The 24,426-nt window shown below is 36.9% G+C and overlaps 1 protein-coding gene across 1 annotated transcript in view; it reads left to right on the top strand.

Moving 5' to 3' along the window:
* The window catches only part of olfcw1 (olfactory receptor C family, w1), a gene marked incomplete at its 3' end in the record, with an annotated part of 28,413 nt that extends 4,223 nt beyond the window's left edge, over window positions 1–24,190 (top strand). The window contains exons 2-8 of the mRNA XM_084408955.1: window positions 3,841–3,917; window positions 20,387–20,545; window positions 20,730–21,018; window positions 21,156–21,992; window positions 22,257–22,487; window positions 22,774–22,897; window positions 23,292–24,190. Of these exons, the coding sequence (XP_084265081.1) occupies window positions 3,841–3,917; window positions 20,387–20,545; window positions 20,730–21,018; window positions 21,156–21,992; window positions 22,257–22,487; window positions 22,774–22,897; window positions 23,292–24,190 (2,616 nt within the window). The remainder of the gene's footprint in view (window positions 1–3,840; window positions 3,918–20,386; window positions 20,546–20,729; window positions 21,019–21,155; window positions 21,993–22,256; window positions 22,488–22,773; window positions 22,898–23,291) is intronic.
* Between the last annotated feature and the right edge of the window lie 236 nt (window positions 24,191–24,426).

Here is a 24,426-nt window from a genome sequence, read left to right as displayed (position 1 = left end):
AATAACGGTGTTCTAAGCGAAGTGTCTAACAGTAACAATACTTTGTTTTCTGTTGTTAAGCCCGTATCTTTCGACGAAACTGAAAGCAAGCGTAGGGTATGTCACAAAATCATTTTGTTATACAATAAGGTATAACGTTAATCTCGAGTCGGGGTAAAGCTGCGCTTACCTACAGTCGTGCATTAAATGTTGAACAGCTGTCTTTCCTCAGTCGATTGACTGCTGTTTAGATTTCATGTGATTTCTCAATTTGGTGGTAATACTGTTATCAGCCAGTTTCATTAATTTGACAAAAAGTAATTCCATTTTGTAAAATCGTGTTTAGTTCCAAACTTCGCGAGGCAGGCGACATGTGATCAAATACAATCAACTTGTTAAACATGCTCCACAGCGCCACCCAGTGCATTTTATTATAACTGAATTAGTGCTTGGATTTTTCATGGATTAACTGACATTTGTCCTGACATTTTCATGTCATTGTTTTGTCTCAAGATGCACACCAGTACGGTCTATTATTAGGCACAATTATAAAAGCTACTTAAATGTCCTAATTAAACAATGCATAATCCTGAGTTAGTCTTAAACCTCACTTTTGAAATGAACCTTAAATAAGTATCATAACTAGTAAAGTTTTAAATAGCAATGAAAATGAATCAAGTTTATATACATTTTGCAGAATCTTTAAATTGTACATTAAAAAGATGCTTAAACATGTTCAAGTTCGCTTAATATTGCAAAGTTACAACAGCCACTAGACTGACCAAAGTGCTTTACAAAACTACAGTAAAAGAAAATACCAACAGAACACATAAAACAAGTAAGAGTAAAGCTATTAGCTTTGCCAAATGTTAAAATTTAAAACATGAGTTTAAAACATTTAAATAAAAAAAATCTAAACGATAAATAAAAAGTTAAAACATTAGCTTTGCTTAAATCATGTTATGTAAATCATTTTATGTAAAAAAAAAAAAAAAATACATTTTTTTAACCATTTAATCTTCTTTACAGATCTTGAAACTCCTAGCAACAGTTTGCAACATTGATGGGGCAAGCACCATGGTCACCGTTCGGGACTCCGAAAGTGAAGTCAAGTCCTGCCAAATAGGAGACCAAACGGGGACAATTCAACTCTCCTTGTGGGATGGTCAAATTGACCTTGTACAATTGGGTAAAACGTACATGTTCACAAATTTGTCAACCAGATCATTTAATGGCAAAACTACATTAACAACCACCCGGCACACCACCATAATGCACAGCAGCACAACGATCACATTGCCCAACACATCAAACACAAATGATTTCGAAACTCTAACAAACACACTAACACAAACAGTTGAAGGCAGCACAATAACGATTAAAAAACTGTGTCCCAAGTGCCACAGTACACAGCAGTCAATCAACATTAAAGAGAATTTCCACAGGTGCACAACCTGCAAAATTCTTCGCAAACAGTCCAGCTACATTACAAAGTGTAATGGAGCACTAATCTTCAAAATTGAAGAGGATGAGCTGTCACTAGCCATCCCAAATTCTGTCCTGACAAAGTTTATTCACAAAGAAAAGGACATGACCTTTCTTGATGCACAGGACATAGAGGAGTATCTTCTCACCTGTGGGCCTGTGAGTGTTAATTACACAAATGATAACCATATAGTGGAAATCAAGAAAGCAATTTGTGAAACTGAACTCACCTCAGAAGAGACACCTGAGCTTGAGCAAGAACTTTGCTCAATAACAGAAGCAGTCTCATTACCTTCGACATCCATAAAAACAAATCCAGGTGAAAAAAGGCCTGCTGCACCTGAAACCATAGATCCAAAACAAACACGACCCCTTAAAGACTAACCATGACATATCCTGACATAACCTATCCCTTTAAGCTTTAAACAACATAGACAAAAACAAAAAGTCTAATTCATGATCATGTTTTTATTTCTTTCATAAGTACAATTAGAATAGGTTTCTTATTTTATTGAAACGTCTAAAAGCTTTTTTTTTCCAAATTGTTAAACTTCACATTTATGGCTACTGTAAAAAAAAAATCATATTTTCCATGTTCATGTACAAACGTTTTTGTTCAGTCATTATAATTGTTACATTTTCATTTCATGTTCATTTACAAACTTTTGTTCAGTCACTGTAATTGTTACACTTTCATTTCATGTTCATATACAAACTTTTGTTCAGTCAATGTTATTGTTACATACAAACTTTGGTTCAGTCAATGTAATTGTTACACTTTCATTTCATGTTCATATACAAACTTTTGTTCAGTCAATGTAATTATTACACCTTGATTTATAGTATATTCTTGTAACTTAAAGATTTTTTCCATTTCCAATTTTACCCTGCAATAAAACAATATTTAATTAAATTTCTAAAACTGTGTAAAACTCCTTACAATCATATATGTGTTCTTCAAGGTTCAAAAAGGATCTTTTTCTGAAGAACGCAGTGTTCGACAGAAATATTCAATGTAACTATTTACCTTAGATCAATCCTTCACGTTATCTGCACATCTGTTTACTACATTTAGTAAATAAAATCAGCTCACAAATTTGACTAAAAGACAAATATTTTATTTACCATTTTGCATTAGTGTTAAATTCTCTAGGTCCATGAGGTTACTTTCACATGAAAAAGAATAAACATTCAGACAATATGTGCAATATAACTCAAAAGAACACCACCAGCAGCCATTAACATAACGAAGGACAAGAAATTCAAGACACAGATTGGGTAATTATTCTAAACACAACAGATAAGTAGGCTAATACACATACAATGATCTGTACACAACAACTCAATAAAGTTGTAGGCTGCTTACAACATGCAATAGACAGCACGATAGACCTGATCTATCCACAACCCAAACGGTAAATGCTGGTAAGGATCAGGTTATAATGAAACGATAATTACAGACAGGTGATCTTAATTTATGCTCTACAGTTTAAAAGAGCGCTGTGTGTGCGCTTTCGTATGCTTGTGCACTTCAACTTGTTTTGACGATATATTTCAAGACCAAATGTCCTCAGTTATATTGTTACAAACTGAAAACCGACTAATTAACACATTCATCAGGAAAAAAATATTATTTATTAAAATATAGTGCTCATATTTGTGATAAATTTAGGATAAGATTTTGGGTAAGAAATATCATTAGCTGTTATAAAATAAATGGAAATCTATTAATGTTCTCACTAAACTCTAAATTCTCACATACGCCTACGCCAGGGTCAACGCACAGTGCATGCGCGAGACGTGAATTTAGTCATCAGAAAACTAGCCTATCCTTGTTAGATGAATGTGTAAATGTGTGCTGACGATAGATTTCTAAAAGAAAAAAAAACTTTACAAAGCACTATAGGCTATGTGTGTGTGTGTGTGCAGGGCTGCACTGGTAATCTGTCATACCGGGCAAATGCCCGGTGGGTCGACGTGCTTTTTGGGCCGATACATTTTTTTTTAACGGCCCATAAAACTCATACATCGGCGGCCCATTCGTTTTGTTTTGTTTAATTGACAGCGCTGGGTTAGTGCCGGTGTAATGCATTGGTCAAAAGAAAGTATGCGTTAGTTTTTTTTTCCCACTGACAGACCGGCCCATGAAACGCGTAGATCAGCGGCCCATTGGTTATTTTCTTGATTGACACTGGCCTGGCCCAATCACATCTTAAACACCTCCCCCTTTGGTCTTTGAGTGAGCGTGCAGTGTCAAGTTGTGTATCTGTCAAAATAATCTGAGAACGCAATAAATGTGCATAGAAATAGCGTGAAAAATAGATACAGGCCTTTCAAGCAGACGCTGTAAAATGTGTCAAAATATGTTTTCTACAGCAGCAGGACCTTCATCAGATCCAGTGGAGGAGGATAGTGAGGAGGATCAGGAGAGACATGAGAAAGTGTAGTCCGCGGTAAGCAGAACTACTTTCAAAACACTTTCAAAACACATTACCCAGTTACACATTATTTCCACATCTGCATAGTTGACGATTACTAGAAGTTTAATGATACGCGTTTTTATCCATGTTTTCCGCCAAAATAAAAGCTTGATGCAGTTTCCGTCGAAATAAAAGATCATGTGCTTATCTCTTTCAAATTTAGAAATTAGTACAAAACTAATTATGAAAGTTTTCTTGATATTTCAGTGCATTTGTTTTACAATATGGCTAATAGACTACTATCATCAGATTAATATTATAACTATTATTATGTAGTTGTGTAATATAGACAGACACTGTTACTAAAAGAGGTTTGATTTTTTCTTTGTTTAATTAGTACAATTAATATGGGTTGGATTAATATGGATTATATGGGTTAATATGCATGCCCCCAAATCCCCCTACATCCCCCTAGGGACAGAGGTCCACCCACCACCGTTTTACCAAAGATCCTGTGGGAAACAGTGTTATTGCTATTCCAATGCAGCTTATAGCTTGTTTTTTATTGGATACATCACTGTGGAGTATAGTTCGATTGTATTAATAAATTACACTCACTCGTTCCTACTCACTCATTACATGGCATTACTGGTTTTAATGAATAAAAGTTGAACAAAAACATATTCAAGGACATGCAAAGATGGGTGGTGTTTATGATCATATGTAGTGGGCCAGTCTACGCCAAAATGCCAGGGCCGTTTTTCTGTCCCAAGCCTGCGTGTGGATGTATGTGTATGTGTGAGAGAGAGATTGAGAGAGAGAGAGAGAGGAAAAGAGAGAGGGAGTCTGTAATACTATACATACACACACACTGGGTTCTGGGATCTCATTAGCAAAAGGCCTTTTCCAGCCGTGCAATATTCTACTTTAAACATCTGTTCATCTGTTTCACCGTTTATATCACTCGATCTGCTTCCAGTCAATATGACGGTAGTGAATCCACCATATTCTTTGTAAATTCTATTGTTGTATCACAGAATGTGGTTTTAAACAAAAATGTAGTTAATAGACCTAAAATATGTGACTCCTATCATAAACATAGTGCCTTTTTTATTTTATACAATTTGTAGAAATTTTCTGACATTAAACTCCAAGCCATCAGTTGCCCTTCAACACTCATGTACTCACAGAGAACAATTACATCAACCAGTTCAGGAAATTTGCCACAGGCTCTTAATGATTAAACAAGATTTACGTTTGATATACAATATAATTTAATACATTTGTTGGTCTATATTGTATAATTTATCATTTAAGTACATTTTCGATATACTGTATTTATTTTGGACTGATTGTTGGGATAAGTTTAAATAATGATTTGACAGTCAGTGGTAATATCATTCCCCCAATTTCACAGACAAGGTTTAAGCCATATTATTAGGCTAATTCTGCTCACTAATATTGTTCTTTTCAAAATTTTTGTTGTGTGTGTAAGCATATTTAATTGAGTTAACAAGAAAAATATTAACACAATAATTTTTTTAATGAGATAAGCCAGTGAGTGGTACTCTGCTACCACCTGCTAGTATAACTATTTACTAATATAGTTATCTTTTTCACATTTAGACTTTATAAAATAACTATTCTAACATTTACAATCACTTTTTGTAAAAAATCATCACGTCATTTCCATTCAAATAATTACTTTGGACAACATATGCCACATATAAACCTCAAAATGTTGTTCTAGAACAAATTTGCAGAAAATATTGTTAGCCATCATATTGTGTGTAGTCTTAGGTTTCTGAATAAATTCTAAATCATCTGATTTATAGCTTACAAAGACTTTGTGAAATGTTTATAGACCATTCAAATATATTTTCATAATGACATATCCCAATAGCATTGAAAAAACAACAACATTTGTCTTTGTGTGTGTGTGTGTGTGTTTGTGTGTGTGTGTCTGAGTGTGTGTGTGAGTGTGTGTGTAAACATGCATTATGGAGTTAAAATGGAAAAACTGGTTTGCTTTAGTGCAGAAAAATGGTGAAAATCAAGAAGTTTAAAGTGAAAGTGAGCCAATATGTGGTCTTCTACTGCCCTCTGCTGGCCATTCTATTTATTAATGAGGTCTACTCACATATGATTTTGCATTCATTAAACACTAAAAATCACTTATATAACAATAAGACGCTAAAAAATCACTTATATAACAATTACTATTGTAGCACAATCATATTTTGTCAGAGTTTATCACTTCATTTGTACTGATACTTCACATAATTGCTACCAACGTGGTAAATCATGGTAAATCATGCTAAAACATAAATCATAAATCACAATAAATAATACTAGAATGTGGTGTATCAAGGTAAATCATACTAGAATCCTGGTACATCATTCTAGAACATTTGCCCTGTAACGCTGCCTGGATCATAATCATACACTGTTCGCTCATTGGCCAGAGGAGAACTGGCCCCCGACTGAGCCTGGGTTCTCCCAAGGTTTTTTTCTCCATTCTGTCACCTGATGGAGTTTTGGTTCCTTGCCACTGTTGCCTTGGCTTTGGCTTGCTTAGTTGGAGACATTTAATATTCAACGATATTATTGATCTGCCTAATTAGGGTGGACAATGATGCAATTTTCTTCTAGAAACAAACTTTGATGTATTATTTTCATTTGATCAATGTGAAGCTGCTTTCATACAATCTGTATTTTAAAAAGCGCTATATAAATAAAGGTGACTTGACTTAACTAAAACATGGTATATCATGGTACATCATGCTAGAACATGGTAAATCATGGTAAACTATGCTAGAACAGGGTAAATCATTGTAAGCCATGATAAATCATGATAAACTATGGTAAATCATGTTAAAATGTGGTATATCATGGTAAATCATGCTAGAACATGGTAAATCATGGTAAACTATGCTAGAACAGGGTAAACCATGCTAGAATCACAGTAAACAATGGTAAATAATACTAGAATGTACTATATAATGGTAAATCATGCTAGAATATGGCAATTCATGCTAGAATCATAGTAAATAATACTAGAATGTGGTAAATTGTTGTGGGAGGAGCCTATTTTACTAAAATGACTATAACTCAAGAAGTAAATAAGATATCTTCACCAAACTCAGTACACATGTGTATGGGTTCAATTTGAGGTCACAGTAAACAATTTTATGGAGATCGGACTATAGGTGGCGCTATAACTGTTAAAAAGCTTTAAAACCATATATATCCCATGGTAAACTGCCTGTATTGGCAGTAAATGTTCGTTTTAATCTATTATGTCAGTGGTTACATGCTTGCTAAATAAATCTTAATAACTTTTGATGCTTTTGTGCTTAAATGCCTTAAAGGCCTTAACTGCTTGAACCCCGATAAATGCTGCTTGCAGCTTTAATTATTATTATTTTTCTTCTCCGCTAAAACGCATCGTGCAGCCCAAACCGTAAGAGCTGGAACCTTGAAACTTTGCCAGATGGTAGTACAAAAATCGAGGAAAGGTTCAGAGAGTATGACCCCGATTGGCCCATAGGTGGCGCTATAGCAACCAAAAGCGCGAAACTGTTCATAACTCCTAGACCGTATGTTGTAGACTCAAGTGTCTTATATCATTGGAAAGGTGGATGCCTGACGAACAAAACGTATATCTCCGATTTCATTTCCGCCATGATAGATTTTCCGCCATTTTGAATTTTGTCAAAAACCTACTTTTGCGAACTAGTCCCTGGTTTTTTGCCCGATTGGAACCAAACCAGTGCAGAAATGTTCTCTGGAGTCTGAGTATCAATAATTATCGAAAAAAAGTTGACATTTCACGGTCGCTAAGGGGCGCCAAAACGTATGTTATGGGAGGGGCCTATTTTACTAAAATGGCTATAACTCCCGAAGTAAATGAGGTATCTTCACCAAACTTGGTACACATGTGTATGAGTTCAATCTGGGGTCACAGTAAAAAAAATCGCGACGATTGGCCTCATGGTGGCGCTATAACATGAAAAAAACATAAAACAGGCTATAACCACCTGACCGTTAGTCCGATTGACTTGAAAATTGGTATGCAGTGTCTTGGTCCAAGGTGCCATGTATGTGTATGAGGACATTGGCGTATCTCAAAAAAACATGGCCGCCATCGGCCAATGAAGTTTGAGCACCTATTAGACAAGGTTAACGGAGGCCGATCAGAACGAAACTCGATGGGCATGTTCGACTCAAGGCCCTAGAGGTCTGTAAGAATTTTGAAAGAAATCGGCCACTAGTTGGCGCTAACGAGTTTTAAGGCTCTGTAATCACGTGGTGTTACAAATATCCACACAATATGCATATCATTTGATAGATCTCCTCATCCTGAACAACTTTGCCTCAAGAACCATTGCTGTCAATCAAACCGTTCATTAAATATTCGCAAACATGTTAAAAACCTACTTTTGCAAACTAGTCCTAGGTTTTTCGCCCGATCGGAACCAGAGCAGTCTAGGACAATTCTCTGGACTCTCTAGATGAAAAACTATCAAAAAAAAGTTAAACTTTTGCATTTGGATGGCTGTAATAGGGTAATTTATAAAATGGGCGTGGCAAAATACATTAAAAATCCTAAATGAAAACTCAGAACTTCACAAAAATCGGTGAGCATATGTGACATAACATCATTAACAAGCATGCCAAATTTTATGGAGATCGGACCATAGGTGGCGCTATAACTGTTAAAAAGCTTTAAAACCATATATTTCCTATGGTACATTGCCTGTATTGGCTGTAAATGGTCTTTTCCATCTATTATGTCAGTGGTTACATGCTGAATAAAACCTGATAACTTTTGATGCTTTTGTGCTTAAAACCCCTTAAAGGCCTTAATAGCTTGAACCCCGATAAATGCTGCTTGCAGCTTTAATTTATAACTGAATCTACAAACCATTCAAAAAAGTAATTTATTGAACATTTATGATACGTATAGTCATGTTTTGTAAACGATTAGTTAATCATTATCTTATTACTCGTAAATTACTTATAACTGAATCTACAAAACATTAATAAATAATTAACATATCACTTATTAATCATTTATGAACACATAGTCATGTTTCATAAATGATTAGTTAATCATTTACTAATCACTTGTAAATGACTTGTAACGGCATTTACAAAACATATATAAAATGTTAGCATATCACTTGCTAATCAACTATATATGTTTTGTAAATGATTAGTTAATCATTAACTAACCACTTATTAATGACTTACAACTGAACGTTATTATAAAGTGTTACCAAAATATCTTTATATTTATATCCAGAACCAGGTGAGTTACCCTTTTAACATGTCCTCGTGGTCCAAATGAAATGACTGAACAATAATTTTTTTTACTTTTACTTCTCAGTTTTTGTGTGGTACCACAATGTTGGCGCGCTTGTTGGAGCTCGGTTGAAATCTTCCAAAAAAAATATTGTCTGTACTCACGGTTCCTTGGTAACAGAAAGTTTATAGTGACAGTCTATCCAAACCCTTCTGTCCAGTGGTGAGATGCGCAATGAAGAAACCCGTCCTGAAACTCCGTCCGTGTGCAAAACACAGACACCTCCGCCCTGCAGCGCAGCTTCTGGGTACATCTACTGCAGCAACATAGTTGGCAGCATCCGACGCACACTAGCCAACAATTCACAAACTCTAATGAGCTTAACTATATCTTGTCTAAAAATGTCAATTCCATTTTAGTTCGCAATGTCCATACTCACTCAGAAACTCGGTGGCAAAGTGGGTTTCTGGCTATGTAGTCGCAGTTCGCACATGGCTATGGCTATGGCGTTAGCTTCACTTCAGTAGAATCTCCGTGGCCGATTTAACCAGCTCCGAAACACAGCTCAATCTCCCGTTTTAACATACTGACAAAAAAAATCCCCCTGGCTCTTAACTTTGATGACCAGTAATGTAATTAATCATAAGGAACTTACAACTAGCTCTTAGCTATCTCTATGTTCGTTTTTCTGTCTGTTTCTTTTCTTTAGTCCCGCCCCCTCAAAAACCCGGTAGGTTGCCAAACTGCTCTCTGAATGGCACTGATTGGATAATACACAAAACTGACAGCTGGCCACCCAATACAAAAGAAAATGACCTAAGGGTTCAAGGGTTACTCACAACAGAGGATATTTCAACACCTCACAATTTATAACTTAAAGGTATAGCGGAGGATTTTCCCGAATTTTAGAAAAGAACCGCCCTCTCCACTTTTTGAAAAAATGCACGTGCAACACTCTACCTGCTCCCGAGAGGGAACGCCTATTAAACGTATGCACGAGCTAATCATAGCTTACATTAACTTTTACTTACGGGGTGTTGTGCAGGTGGAAGGAAACTCAAAGTCCAAAGGCTTCAATGCGAACAATTTACTTCAAAAGAAACTCAGCAATACAGACAGGCAGGAAAACACTCCAACATAAACGAGAACCGACACCGAAGACTGAAACACTCAGGGCTTAAATACACAGGAGAACAGATCAGGGAAACAAGACACAGCTGACGAGACTAACGAAGAAACAGGTGATACAAATGAACTAATTACACAGACCGGGGAAAACAGGACTAGACCAAAATCAACAGAAGACAGGGGAAAATGGATCACAGAAACTGAAAACACAGAAACAGATACAAAAACCAAAACTCAGAAACACAAAACTGTAACATTACTAGCAGTGATTTTAAATGGATTTCTCCAAATAGCATGCCAAACTTTACCTGTCAAGTAGAAACTTCGCGACTGAGGCATCAGTGGAAAGCCCAACCTGTGTTTTGAGTGCACGCCATCGTGTGAATCGTGTGCACGAGCACGTACGACGGCCTTACGTAAACATATCACCAGAATGATTGACACTTAGGAGGACCAATAGTCTTGATGATCCACCCGGAAAAAGAAAATCCTCCGCTATACCTTTAACACATATTAACCCTTTCATGCATGAATTATGATAACCTCAGTCTTTTTATTGCTCTTAGGGCATGAAAAACAAGAACTGATTTTTATTTTATTTTTTTACAAATTTTTCAAAGAGATTGTTGTATAATATCAAGAAAATGCAATTACCTGCCTCCTTGTTTATTATAGATGCCTTTTTGTTACACATATTTAGCCAATGTATTGGATATAATGCATAGCATTCAATGTTGTTATTTATTTTGTTTGTAAAAGATGGCTTATATTGTTTTGGCATAGATGTACAGTAATTGGTTATGTATGTATATGTGACTGTGCCAACCCATGTTAAGAGGAGCAGAAAAGTGCGATTATGTGTGTGCGCTAGAGGACTCCTAGAACTTTAAATGAACTCAGCCATCTTAGTTGAGTTTACTGGAGTTCAAGGACATGAAGAGGTGGACTGCTTGCACCTGCCTGGAGAAGGATCTGGGAAACTTTGGAGGAGTACCAACCTAACGCCTGTTGTAAACAACAGAAGTATAAAAGACTGATGAACTGTTTGCCTCTCGGGATACTGATACGCCAGTGCCCCCGACGCCTAGAAGCCCAGAGCTGAGGACAAGAAACCCCAAGCAGAAGATAAGAAGATCAGAGCTTACTACACCTTTGTTTCAAAACGTGATTATTGTATTTTATACTTAAACGATGAAGTTCTATTTGCCTTTATATTTTTGTTTATTATAAAAAGAAAAGTAACCAAATTAAAAGAAATTTAACTGATTACAAAATCTGCCTACTGAGATTTATGATGCTGGAAGACTTTTAATGAGAACATACCACAGAGGAGTCTTCTGACCAAATTGTAAGTACCTTTTGAATGCTTATGGTTTAGGTCAGATTTGACTTTTTTCTTTACCTTACCTGAGAATAATAAATAAATAGGTAAAAGGTGTTAAGAGTAAAGTATACACCGTAAAACAAGATCTTCAAATGTCCACTTGAGTGGACAGCATGCGGTTATGGTTTAAACTGAAGATATACTGTATTAAATATAAGACAATAATCAAACAGATAAAGTATGTGAATTTAACAAACTAATCAATACAATTATATCAAATCATGTGAAAACTATAAAATATATACAAAAAATATAAATGCAAAATATTGCAAAGGCTTCATACAACTTCATACAAGTTGCACATCGCGTATCTTTGATATCAGAACATGAGGACATGATTCCATCAGAATTTTCTACAGCCTGTCAAGGTACAACTGTGGAAACCACTCAGATGCTCCCTCCAGTGCACCAGAGTATGGAGATTTACCCTTATTAGCTGATAATTCTGATTATGTTCAAGATGGACATGCACATTTCTATCATAGCCCTCCTCTGAGAAAACCTAGAGATCAGGTGTTTTCAATCTCATCTGAAATGATCAGTGTTGGGGGTAACGCATTACAAGTAACATGCATAACAGGCATAAAATCCCAGGATGTCCTTCGAAAAAAGAGTAGGGGTGTAACCCCGGCATCCTGGCCAAATCTGCCCCTTGGCCTCTGTCCATCATGGCCTCCTAATCATCCCCATACACTGATTGGCTTCATCACTGTCTCCTCTCCACCAGTAAGCTGGTGTGTGGTGGGCGTTCTGGCGCAATATGGCTGCCGTCGCATCATCCAAGTGGATGCTGCACATTGGTGGTGGTTGAGGAGATTCCCCCCTTCCATATGTAAAGCGCTTTGAGGTCTCAGAAAAAGCGCTATATAAATGTAACTAATTATTATAACGCATTCAGTTTACTTTTTTGATGTTACAAGTAAAGTAATGTGTTATAAGTAACATGCATTACGTAATAAGATTACTTTTTGATGTTATGAGTAAGGAAACGCATTACAAGTAACATGCATTATGTAATCAGATTACTTTTTGATGTTATGAGTAAAAAAAACGCATTACAAGTAACATGCATTATGTAATCAGATTACTTTTTGATGTTATGAGTAAAAAAAAACGCATTACAATAACGTGCATTACGAAATCAGATTACCTTTTGATCTAACAAGTAATGCATTACAAGTGTCATACATTATGTAATCACATGACTTTTTTCGATGTCAATGAAAATTACATTCTAATAATACAAATACATTTATTTACAGTAAAAAAGTCACTGCAGATTAAGTTAAGTTTTAAGTTTCAAAAACAATATTCACATTATAATTATGAATTGTAGCTGAAATATAGCAATTGATGCATGACGTCCACTACAGTGGACATGTGATTAATCAGAGTTTTCTCTCAATCTAAAATCAAAACTTGGAAAATGTTACTGTGATATGACTCATTAGATATTGCTTGATGCTGCAATATTTTTTTTACCTACAAGAGTCTTCTAGGATAGAAGGAATGGGTGGATATTCCAGAGCAACTTGGCATGTCTGACTGACCCTTGGCCATCTTGGTTTGGAGGGGGAAAAAATCGAAACACAACGGCTTGCCACTTGGTTGCAATTTATAGGATGATGCACCAGGGTCCAATGAAGAGGCTGATGTGCAACTTTGCCATAAAAACCCGTGCAAATTCAAGAAAATGCTTTTTTAATAGCTGTCCACTGTAGTGACCACTATGCGTGAAAGGGTTAATACAAAAAGGTATTACACACCAGGGACAATTGAACTGGCCCATATTTCAGGATATACTGTATTTTTGTTAACAGAACACAAAATAAACAATATATAAATTAACAGGGTGCTACATTTGATAATGACGTATCCTCTCGCGTGGCCTCCTGGGATAGAAAAGTATCCATCGGTTGAGCACTCAAAAATCTGGGCGGAAGCAGTAAGCCATCCGGGAACTTCTCGCCTACTCTTTTATGAATACTGATGTTTCGAACGTACTGCTTCCTTCACGTACTGTTTTGTCGAGTTCACGTGCATAGGTTTAGTACCTATGATCACGCGTGTGAACTCGACAATCGACTACTGTGGACTTCGACCGAAAACAGGATGTAAATACAGGTATGTGCGCTGGCTGAATAAACATCATTTTTATTCATATCTTTCACATCTACTGCAGTCAGATTCAGCCGCGTTCACTCCGAAGGAATCACTCACATGACCTGTGCACTTGTAATGACACATCAAGTTCTCCTTTAAGTCCGAATCTCGCGATAATTAGTATGTCACCCAGGTAATTGGATTCGTACATACTTTTTCGCTCGCCTACTCTTTTTCCCATACTAAATAGTAGGGAAGTATGCGGTTTCGAACGCAGCCTGTGTCTAAAGTGCTGGAAAAGAGAGAGTTAATAGTTTCTGTCGCAATATCTAGTTCTTCTAAGCTATCTGGGATGCTGAGATGATGAAACTGATTAGGAAGATTATTAATAAAGCAATCTTTAGTGGCAGAAGTGATAGGTTTAACATATTTGTAACACGGAGTCGACTTTGCAGCCTTGGCTAAATGAAGTTTACACGAGACTAGATAATGATCTGAGATGTCATCGCTCTGCTGCAGAATTTCAAGGGCATCAACATTTATTCAATGTGATAATATTAGATCTAGAATATGATTACGAGAATGAGTAGGTCCTGACACATGTTGTCATACTCCAATAGAGTTAAGAATGTCTTTAAATGCCAATCCCAATGCATCTTAATGTATATTAAAATCACCAACAATTAGTACTTTATCTGCAGCCAATACTAACTCTGATAGAAAATCAGCAAATTCTTTGATAAAGTCTTTATGGTGCCCTGGTGGCCTGTATACAGTAGCCAGCACAAATGTTAAACGTGATTTATCATTTACACTAGATAGTGTTACATTTAGTAACAACACTTCAAAAGAATTATACTGTGGTGGTATATTAAAATTGGTAGAAAGCATTCAACTGGGCACTATAGGCTATTGTATAACACATACACACCCATATGAATGTGCACATACAGACATGTACACACAAATGCACACGTGTGCATGCACAAACACAGGCATTATGCACATACACTCCCTATATTCACAAATATTTTATTGTTGCAGCCATTCCTTTAAAATAAACCTGTTGTTGTGGCATATCACTTGGAGTACTCTTAGTTTTTGTGCTTGGTTTCTGAATCTCAGGTGTTTGATTTTGGAGATGAGGTCATGACTGCAGCTGCTGATGAGGCCAAAACCAGCACATTCAGTGCAAGTAGTTAATTTTAATTAACATTATTTTATATATCCTCTATATTGACAAGGCCTTTTTGAAGGATGTTGGTTTACTTATAGCCTTTTTGTGCACTTGAGCTTAACTGAGAGTTTGTAGACGTTTAAGGCTGTTGTGTCGACCTTGATTTATTGCAATATTGAGGTGTTCAGCTTTATTTTGATTTTAGAAAATAAACATGATTTCTCATCTTACAAATCAATTGTTTCTTTCACCTGCATGTCTTAAGTCACCTGCATGTCTCTCAGCTGTCGAGGACTACGTGCATCTTTTTTAGCCACATTCAGTACGAGTAAAATACTTAAATACTGTTGAAATCAGATACTCTAAGACTTTTTCTCAAGTTGTATTGGAATTGGTGACTTGTAATTTCTAACGGATTCTTTTTTACTGTAAGGTATCTGTATTTTTATTCAAGTATGGTTTTCAGGTAACGTTACTCTTTACACCTTTGCTTAGGCCTATATAATGATGATTCAAATAATCAATCTTTCATTATACTGATGGAGACAGTGGACTTACCTGAAAAAGCTTAACTCGGAAGAAGAGACTTGTCTCTTAGAACACATCTATGCTACACAGCAAGACATGTTTGCACGAGGGATAATATGCTAGCAACAAGTCAATTGAAGTAAATAGAGGAAGATGAAATCACGAAAAAAAGGCAACAAACAGTTAACACACTGAATTAATAAAATACTACCTATAACACAATACTTGTCTTGAATGATGATCAGAAGTTTCCAAGGTCGAAGTATCACGGCTCTCCAGAAATAAGGGCTTTGACTATTGCCAGGTGGTTATCATAAAGCGCAAGCAAGCTGACCTCGAACGGTCAATGATGCATCAGAGTAAACTCACATTGAACATTAATGTGTGTGTGTTTTGGAAATCAAATCGTATAGTATAGTAATAACATAATATAATGTATATTAATATTACAATAATATTAATATAACATCTTATGCTATACAATTACAATATGACATCTTACATTAAAACATTATAGGCCTGACAAAAGAAGTGGCTAAAATCGACTTTAAAATATAGCCTACTTTTGGATTGTAACAGTAGCCTTTTCTGAGTAATTTTAGTTAGTTAGTTTAGCTTATTTTGAACATGTTTAATATATATATATATGTATATATATATATATTGTAACGAGTCAGTAGGCAGATCCATATGCAACAACTTTTATTAACAAAGGCAGGTAAAGATAAACTTTAGGAATTCTTGAGTGGGACACGCCGAGAGGAGAGTGAGAACAGGCTGGAAGTCGAGGGCAGGCGGCAAGCAAACAGAATCCAGGGACAGGCAAGAGGTCGAGGCAGGCGGCTGAGAAACAAGGTCAGGATCAGGCACTGGGTCGAGAGGCAGGCTGCAGACAATCAGAGTAGATGATATAAGCGAGGGTCAGTAACACAGGAAGACAAGGTACTCATAAAATGCTCGGACATGCATACACAGAGAGGCAATACTTCGCAAGGAACACTCCATGAACACGGCATATACAGGCTGAGCAAATGAGCACAGATGCAGAACAGGTGAAGGCAATAACTGCACAAATGATGCATACTAATGGGGAAGTATGCACTGCGCTAGAATTCGGGAGAGGGTGCTCGTGACTGAGAGATGGGTAAACCAGGGAGACTGGACTCCGTAACACATATACACACACACACACTCACACACACACACACACACACACACATATATAATAAAATCAAAAATAACATCATACAATAATGTACATCTCAGCACAATCTTCCAAAATTATTAAAAGTGATTCAAATAGGCACAGATGCACACATACATGCATAAATGCACACATTTAAAAAAAAATATATATATATTTTCCATCTATCTTCTTCGTTTCCTTCTATCTACATCAAACCGAATAATAACCCATCCAAAACAGACTTAGTATATAAGCCAAGGAACCATACTGTAAGTATACAATATACTATCCCCTCGAGTCATTTCCGTATCCATTCAATATATTCATTTTAAATAGTCTCTTAAAATTGCTCATTGTTCTACATGATTTCATCTCTTCACGAAAAACATTTGACCATATTCCAATATATAAAGTATTGTGAGCTAGATGTTAAATCATGTAGTTTTGGCTAATAAATCATGGTCAAAAACAAAAACACTTGAACAGAAATGTTTTTCTTTATTTCACATTAGGTTATGTAGGATAGGACATATTGTAGATGGCTTCCGACCAGGATGAAAGGGATCACATTCATCTTCAAGCGTAGGCCTATATCTGTAAATAAATAAAGGAATAACGTTAACCGCGATTGACATTGAGATGGTTTTTTTTTTTTTCCATTGCATGTATAATTTCATGATAATTTCCCCATCCCCCGTTAATGTAGATACCCCGTTACCCACACTTCATTATTTAATGAAGTAGCTAAATTATTTAAAGTTTGTGGATAAATGTTACTTCATATGTAGGCTATTCACTTGCCACATATTGAATTATTTCCAATTCCTCAAAACGTTGTTGAAAAATTTTGTCCCGTTGCTTTTATGGACTCTCTATGGGCTTCTCCCTTGACTTTATGGCTCCACGTCCCCCCGATTGCCTCATAGACAGTAAAAGATTGCCTGCGAGCTTCTCCTCCCGTCTATACGGTATTCTTTCTACTGTGCGACAGAGAGTCGCGTGGTTATGACACAATCATTAGTCTATTTTTACAAAAACTGCTTCTACGGGGCCATAATGTAAGATACAAGGTAATGGAGCCTTTTATACATTTTCGTGTATCTTTAGAAATAAATAATGGACAAATGGAGTCTTTAAACGCCTCAGATGTAAAGTTATTCGCTGTCAAAGTGACGCCAAAATGAATGGGAGTCAATGGAATGCTAACAGCAGGTGATGGTCTGCTAATCAATGGCGGCCCCCGGGGAAGCTTCAGTTTCCGGCTGATGGATTACCCCCTTGTTTAAACCTCTCTACATAACCGACGGACTCCTCCATGTCATGTCTGACTCCTCCAACACTTTTCACTTGTGTTTGTAGTTCTAACCGCATCCTCGTCCAATGCGCGATGGGTTATAGGCAATATCAGCCGTTAGAGTGCGCATCGATCTGCACTTCGGATTCTGACCGGAAATTGTAGACCATCCGGGTATCTTTGGAACACTCATTTCAACATACTACGGTTTGGGATGTACTAATTCGAATACTATTTAGGATGGATAGTATGCGAATTGGGACGCACCACTGGTTTATTTATATGTTTCTTTTGAATTTCCCTGAAGTATTATTTACTGTATGTATGTTTTTTTCTCTCTTTTTTTTTTTTTCTTTTAGTATTTTTGCTGTCAATCTAGCTTTGTGTTTTGTTATTATTATTTCAAATAAAAAATTATATTATTAGTTAAAAAAATAAAAAAAATATTAGTGTGTGTGTGTGTGTATCTGGTTTTCCCTGCGTTATGGGGACCAAATGTCCCAACAAGGACATTTTTTGGTCTCCATGAGGAAAGCAGCTTATAAATCATTCTAAGTGATGTTTTTTTTTTTTTTTTAATGTAAAAAGCAGAATATTTTCTGTGATGGGAAGGTTTAGGTAAAGGGGCAGGGTAAGGGGACAGAGTATGTGACCCATGCTGGCGAAATGCGCACTAGTTAATTATGAATTACAGGCAAAACAAGTGAACAATTTTGGTTGAATTTGAGGTTTTCACAAGAATGGTGAATGAGGTTTTCACTCATCTACCAATCCCAATGCTCCAAATAGCAATTAAACGTATTTTTATTTGTACAATTTCTGAGAGGACTACCTTTCCTTGGCCGTTTTTCTCTGCTTGCTTCTCAACGACTGGCACTTACCCTCAGAACAAAATATGACAGATATCGTTTTAAAGTGCAGCATTCCAACTTTGTGAATATTCATAGCGAATTCTTGATGGCATGAGTCTGAACTAATGAAATGTGATTTTCAAACTCATGCTGATGTAAACAAAACGATCTTACTCACGCTGACTGACATATCTGAAGTTTGTGCACAAAGACGCTTAACGAGTACTCACACAAATATTATCTGTTATTTCTTAAAGGTTGTATCAGTGATTTCAGGCCCCCAAAAAAAACCTGTCTGTGATTGGTTGGAACACTATTTGTTTTGGTTTTGAGTGGTTGGTGAAACCAATTGTTTTTGTGTGCAGATCTCAGAGCCTAGGCTGCCTACAGAGACGCGTTTTTTTGACGGCATGCTTATGGGGCAGGCAGCTAGCGGATCGTTAGGAAAGATTAGATGAATGTGATCTTTTTTGGGGGGGGGGGCCTGAAATCACTGATACAACCTTTAAGTGAACGTTTGGTTGACTGTTGGGGAAAAACATTTGTTGTGTAACATTAAATTAGATCCGTGCGGTACAGTAGGTCTTAATATATAGGCTGTCTGTTTCATTAATGTTAATCAAACAATTGTGGTGTTATGGGGAAAAAAAGTTGAATATAAATTTGTCTTATATATATTTGTTTTTGACTTGGTTTGTGCCAAATTTTGTGGTTTTATCAGGAATTTTAAGGTATGGTTGCTAGGTGATTTTGTTTTGGAACCTTTAGAAAACTTTTAACTCAATTTTTCTCAAAATTGGCTTTGCTTACTCTATAAAATTTTTTAAAAAATTATATATATATATATTAAAAAAACAGGTGTAGCTCATTCATTTTTTGTCTGATTCCAACAAATCGTACATCATTTTGAATAGAGAATGCGATAATGCCAATCTCATTTTTGAAAATATGCTCATTTTGCCAGCGTGAGTCATATATACACTGTAAAAAATTTCTAACCCTCCCAAATCAAAAATTTCAAGTGACCGATAACATCTAAATTTTTCAATTGGCCCAAGTGAAATTCTGTCAATTTCAATTGGCCCGAGTGAAAATCTGTAAATTTAATTTTATAATTTACAGAATTTCACTTGGGCCAATTGAAAAATTTAGATGTTATCGGTCACTTGAAATTTTTGATTTGGGAGGGTTAGAAATTTTTTACAGTGTACAGTTTGTGAATTTTGAAGAGATTGGAGATTCTACCAGAGGCTCTTTGTTATTTTATTGGGTATTATTTATTATGAATAGGTTGAATTGATGCCGATATTAGGCTAACACACTGTATATTGTGTGTACGCATTGCTTTGTCCACATTTGTGTATGTGCCTACATTTTATGTCCCTGTAGAGAGCATCTTCACTACATTACCTCTATAAAGTCCTTCACTCAGTTCCCCAGTTTCCAGTTGTGGTTTAGAAGAACACTGTGCAGAGACTGAGATGAAGATGCCATTTCTCCAGGTTGTACATTTGGTATTTTCTTTTCTCTACCCTGTTCAAAGCAATTCAGAGGCAGACTGTGAACTCTGGAAGGACCTAGACTCAACTGTGGTCTATAAGGAGGGCCATGTAGTTCTAGCTGGGATGTTTCCCATCCACTCCAAAGGCATCGACCAGGAGCTGAACTTTAGAAGTCAGCCAGACCAGAGGAAATGTACGGGGTAATGAAAAAATCAGATGTAGTTCCTATTTATATCAGACAGCAAAACTGATTGTTGCTTATTTTAGTTTATTGTGTCATATATACATTTTGTTTAGACTAAATGCTCTGTTTTTGTATTAGCCTGTAATTGAATAATCTATTTTTGAGTTTTGAAATTAACTGAAGGTTGATCTTTCTTTCAGGTTTAACATGCGAGTGTTCCGCTGGTCTCAGTCAATGATCTTTTTCATTGAGGAGATCAACCGAAACCCTACCCTTCTGCCAAACATCACACTGGGCTATAGGCTGTATGACACATGTGGGCTGACTGCTCTGTCTCTGAGGACTGCATTGTCTGTAGTCTCTCAACCCATGAAGAGAAGCAGTTTGGGGGAATGCTCCTCCCCAAGAATCCCCATCATTATTGGGGACTCTGGATCCACCCTGTCAATGGCCATTTCCAGAATACTTAACCTGTTCCGTATCCCGCTGGTGAGGGCAGATCAGCAAGACAAAATTATTTGAAATTAAGGAATTCTGTATTTGTGTACTCTTTGCCACAGAAAATCTTTATGTGTTCACTCCTCTTTCAATCTTTTTCTAAATCTCTGTCCACATCTCTGCTTCAGGTGAGTTATTTTGCCTCATGTGCTTGCCTGAGTGATAAGCACCAGTTCCCTTATTTCTTTCGCACAATTCCCAGTGATGTTAATCAGGCCAGCGCTCTTGCTCGTCTGGTAAAGCACTTCGGATGGACTTGGGTGGGCACAATAGGAGCCGATGACGCTTATGGGCGCACCGGCATAGATCTGTTCACCACTGCAGTGGCAAAGTTGGGTGTGTGTGTGGCTTATCGAGTGATCATACCCAAACTGCCAACTCAGCAACAGCTGCAGGATATCGTCAAGACCATTCGAGATTCTACAGCACGTGTTTTGGTGGTTTTTGCCATCGAGGAGGACATCAAGCCAGTAGTGGATGAAATAGTTAGGCAAAATGTGACCGGGAAGCAGTGGGTGGCCAGTGAAGCCTGGGTGACTTCCACTCTCATCTCCACTAAAGAGAACTACCCCTCACTAAGTGGCACCATCGGCTTTGCAATCCGCCGAGCTGAGATACCCGGCTTAAAACAATTCCTTGAAAGCATACAGCCCCTGGCTGAGCCTTACAATGCATTTGCAAGGGAATTCTGGGAAACACAGTTCCAGTGCTTATTAAACACAAGTCTTCCTGCTCCCTTCACAACTGAACAAGTGCACTACACCCATAGCTGTACTGGCATGGAGAGGGTCCAGGACATTCACAGTATCTATAATGATGTGTCAGAGCTCAGGGTGACATACAACATGCACAAGGCTGTTTACATGGTGGCACATGCACTGCATAACCTGCTTCTGTGTCAAAAAGAGATTGGGTCTGCCTTGACACAGCAGTGCCCTGATATTCATAATCTACTGCCCTGGCAGGTACAGCAATACATGCTTGTGTGCATTTCAATAAATCAGTGTTAGTTAATGTAACCTTAAGAGAAACATTTATGTGGCATAATATTATTATTGTTATTATTATTACTATTTTGACTTTTCTGTAATATATATATATATATATATATATATATATATATATATATATATATATTACTATATATAATAATAATTCATAATATATATAAACTATATTATTATACATTATGCCAAGGGTAATATTTTCTGTGCATTAATCTTCTCCAGGTTGTTGAGGTCCTGAGGAAATTGAACTACACAAACATGTTTGGAGATTTGATCCACTTTGATAAGAATGGAGACCCCGTCGGGTCATATGACATTGTGAACTGGCAGAGAGGGTCGGATGAGGGTCCGGTACAGTATGTTACAGTGGGTCGCTTTGACTCCTCTCTTTCGACAGCACAGCAGTTACTGCTGTACCAGGACAAAATCATCTGGCATGGAGGAACTAAGGAGGTAAAATTATGGAGTCTCATACTCTGTTACTAATAATCAGAATTGATTTCTACTTATTTTAAATAGTGTCTGATAATAATTGTTTTCATTATTACATTTATTTCATTTGGCAGACATTTTATCAAAGGTGATATATATTTCTTTATCAGTTCTTCAACTGCTTAGAACTTGGGAATTTATTTTTATCAGTTATTTTATTTTACAATTTTTTTGTGGGTTGTGGCTATCTAGTCTCTATAATCACACAGATATTTTGATTATAATGTCTTGTCTCTCTCTCTTATAGATACCAGTATCTGTGTGCTCTGCTAGTTGTCCACAGGGATACAGAAAGGTTACACGAGAGGGTCAGCCAGTATGCTGCTATGACTGTGTGCTTTGTGCAGAGGGCAGCATCAGCAATATTACCGGTATTATCAGACTGATACACATATGACTGTATTACTCACGGATGACATCACGGTTTTCTCCAGAGCTATATATATATATATATATATAAAATGAACTAAATTAATAACTCTTTTACAGCAAAATGAAACATCACTGAACATCACTGACTGTGACGCTATTTTCTTCTGGAAACAAACTTTGTTGCATTTTCCTGTTATCTCTGTTTTGAAACAACCTGTATTGTAAAAAGCGCTAAATAAATCAATGTGACTTGACTTGACTTGATTGGACTGTCTGTTTGCATCAATTAACCTTTTTTTAAACAATTCATTACAAATCACCAATTAAACTTCTTTCCCTTGAATGAATTTTAGGTGAATGTCCCTTTCTGTGTGTTTATGCGTCCATTTTTAGATCAACCTGAATGCATGCTTTGCCCTGAAGACTTCTGGTCCAATCAACATCAAAACCTTTGTGTTCCCAAGCAGATTGAGTTCCTATCCTACTCTGAGACTTTTGGCATGGCCCTGGCAGCTATAGCCATTCTGGGTGTGGTTGCTGCGATGACAGCTGCTGCAATCTTCTTTCGCCATCGCGACACACCCCTGGTCCGAGCTAATAATTCAGAACTGAGTTTTCTGTTGCTGATTTCTCTCACTCTCTGCTTCATATGTGCGCTAACCTTCCTCGGTCAGCCATCACGCTGGGCATGCCCTCTTAGACGGACTGCTTTTGGCTTGAGCTTTGCCCTCTGCCTCTCCTGTCTCCTTAGTAAGACTCTAGTGGTGCTTATGGCCTTTAAAGCAACACTGCCTGGTAACAACACTGTACGCTGGTTTCGCCCCCCTCAGCAGAGACTGGGTGTGTTTTTATGTTCAGTCCTACAGGGGGGGGTTTGCGTGGCTTGGCTTATCACAGCACCACCATTTCCAGTAAGGAACACCTGGCTGTACCGCGATCGGATCATTTTAGAATGTCACCTGGGTTCAGTTGCCCTTTTCTGTTGTGTGTTGTGTTACATTGGCTGTTTAGCTGCCTTCTGCTTCATCCTGGCTTTTTTAGCCCGAAAATTGCCTGATAATTTTAATGAAGCCAAATTCATCACATTCAGTATGCTCATATTCTGTGCTGTTTGGGTCACATTTATCCCAGCCTATGTCAGTTCCCCTGGGAAATTTACTGTAGCTGTAGAGATATTTGCCATTTTAGCTTCTAGTTATGGAGTACTTTTGTGTATTTTTGCACCTAAATGTTACATCATTATTTTCATGCCTGAGAAGAATTCTAAAAAGTTTCTCATGTCCCAAAAATGATTTACCATGTCATGATGTACTATCTCATGTTTTTTTATGCTTTTTAACATTCACTTATGTGTTAACATACTTAATGAATGTAATAAAAAAAAAAGAAAAACTATGTGTGTTGAATCACTTTATGAGTTGATAATCTGTCTTGGCCTGTGACAATGAATGGAAGTGGATATTTTTATTAAGTATATTGTTCTGCCACTAGAGAGCACTAATGTTCCAGGAAAACTCTTCAGTTAGAC

This window comes from Rutilus rutilus, assembly GCF_951802725.1.
Source record: "Rutilus rutilus genome assembly, chromosome: 5".
NCBI lineage: Eukaryota > Metazoa > Chordata > Actinopteri > Cypriniformes > Leuciscidae > Rutilus > Rutilus rutilus.
Note: the sequence above shows the minus strand (reverse complement) of the source record. Positions and strands in the feature narration are given on the sequence as shown.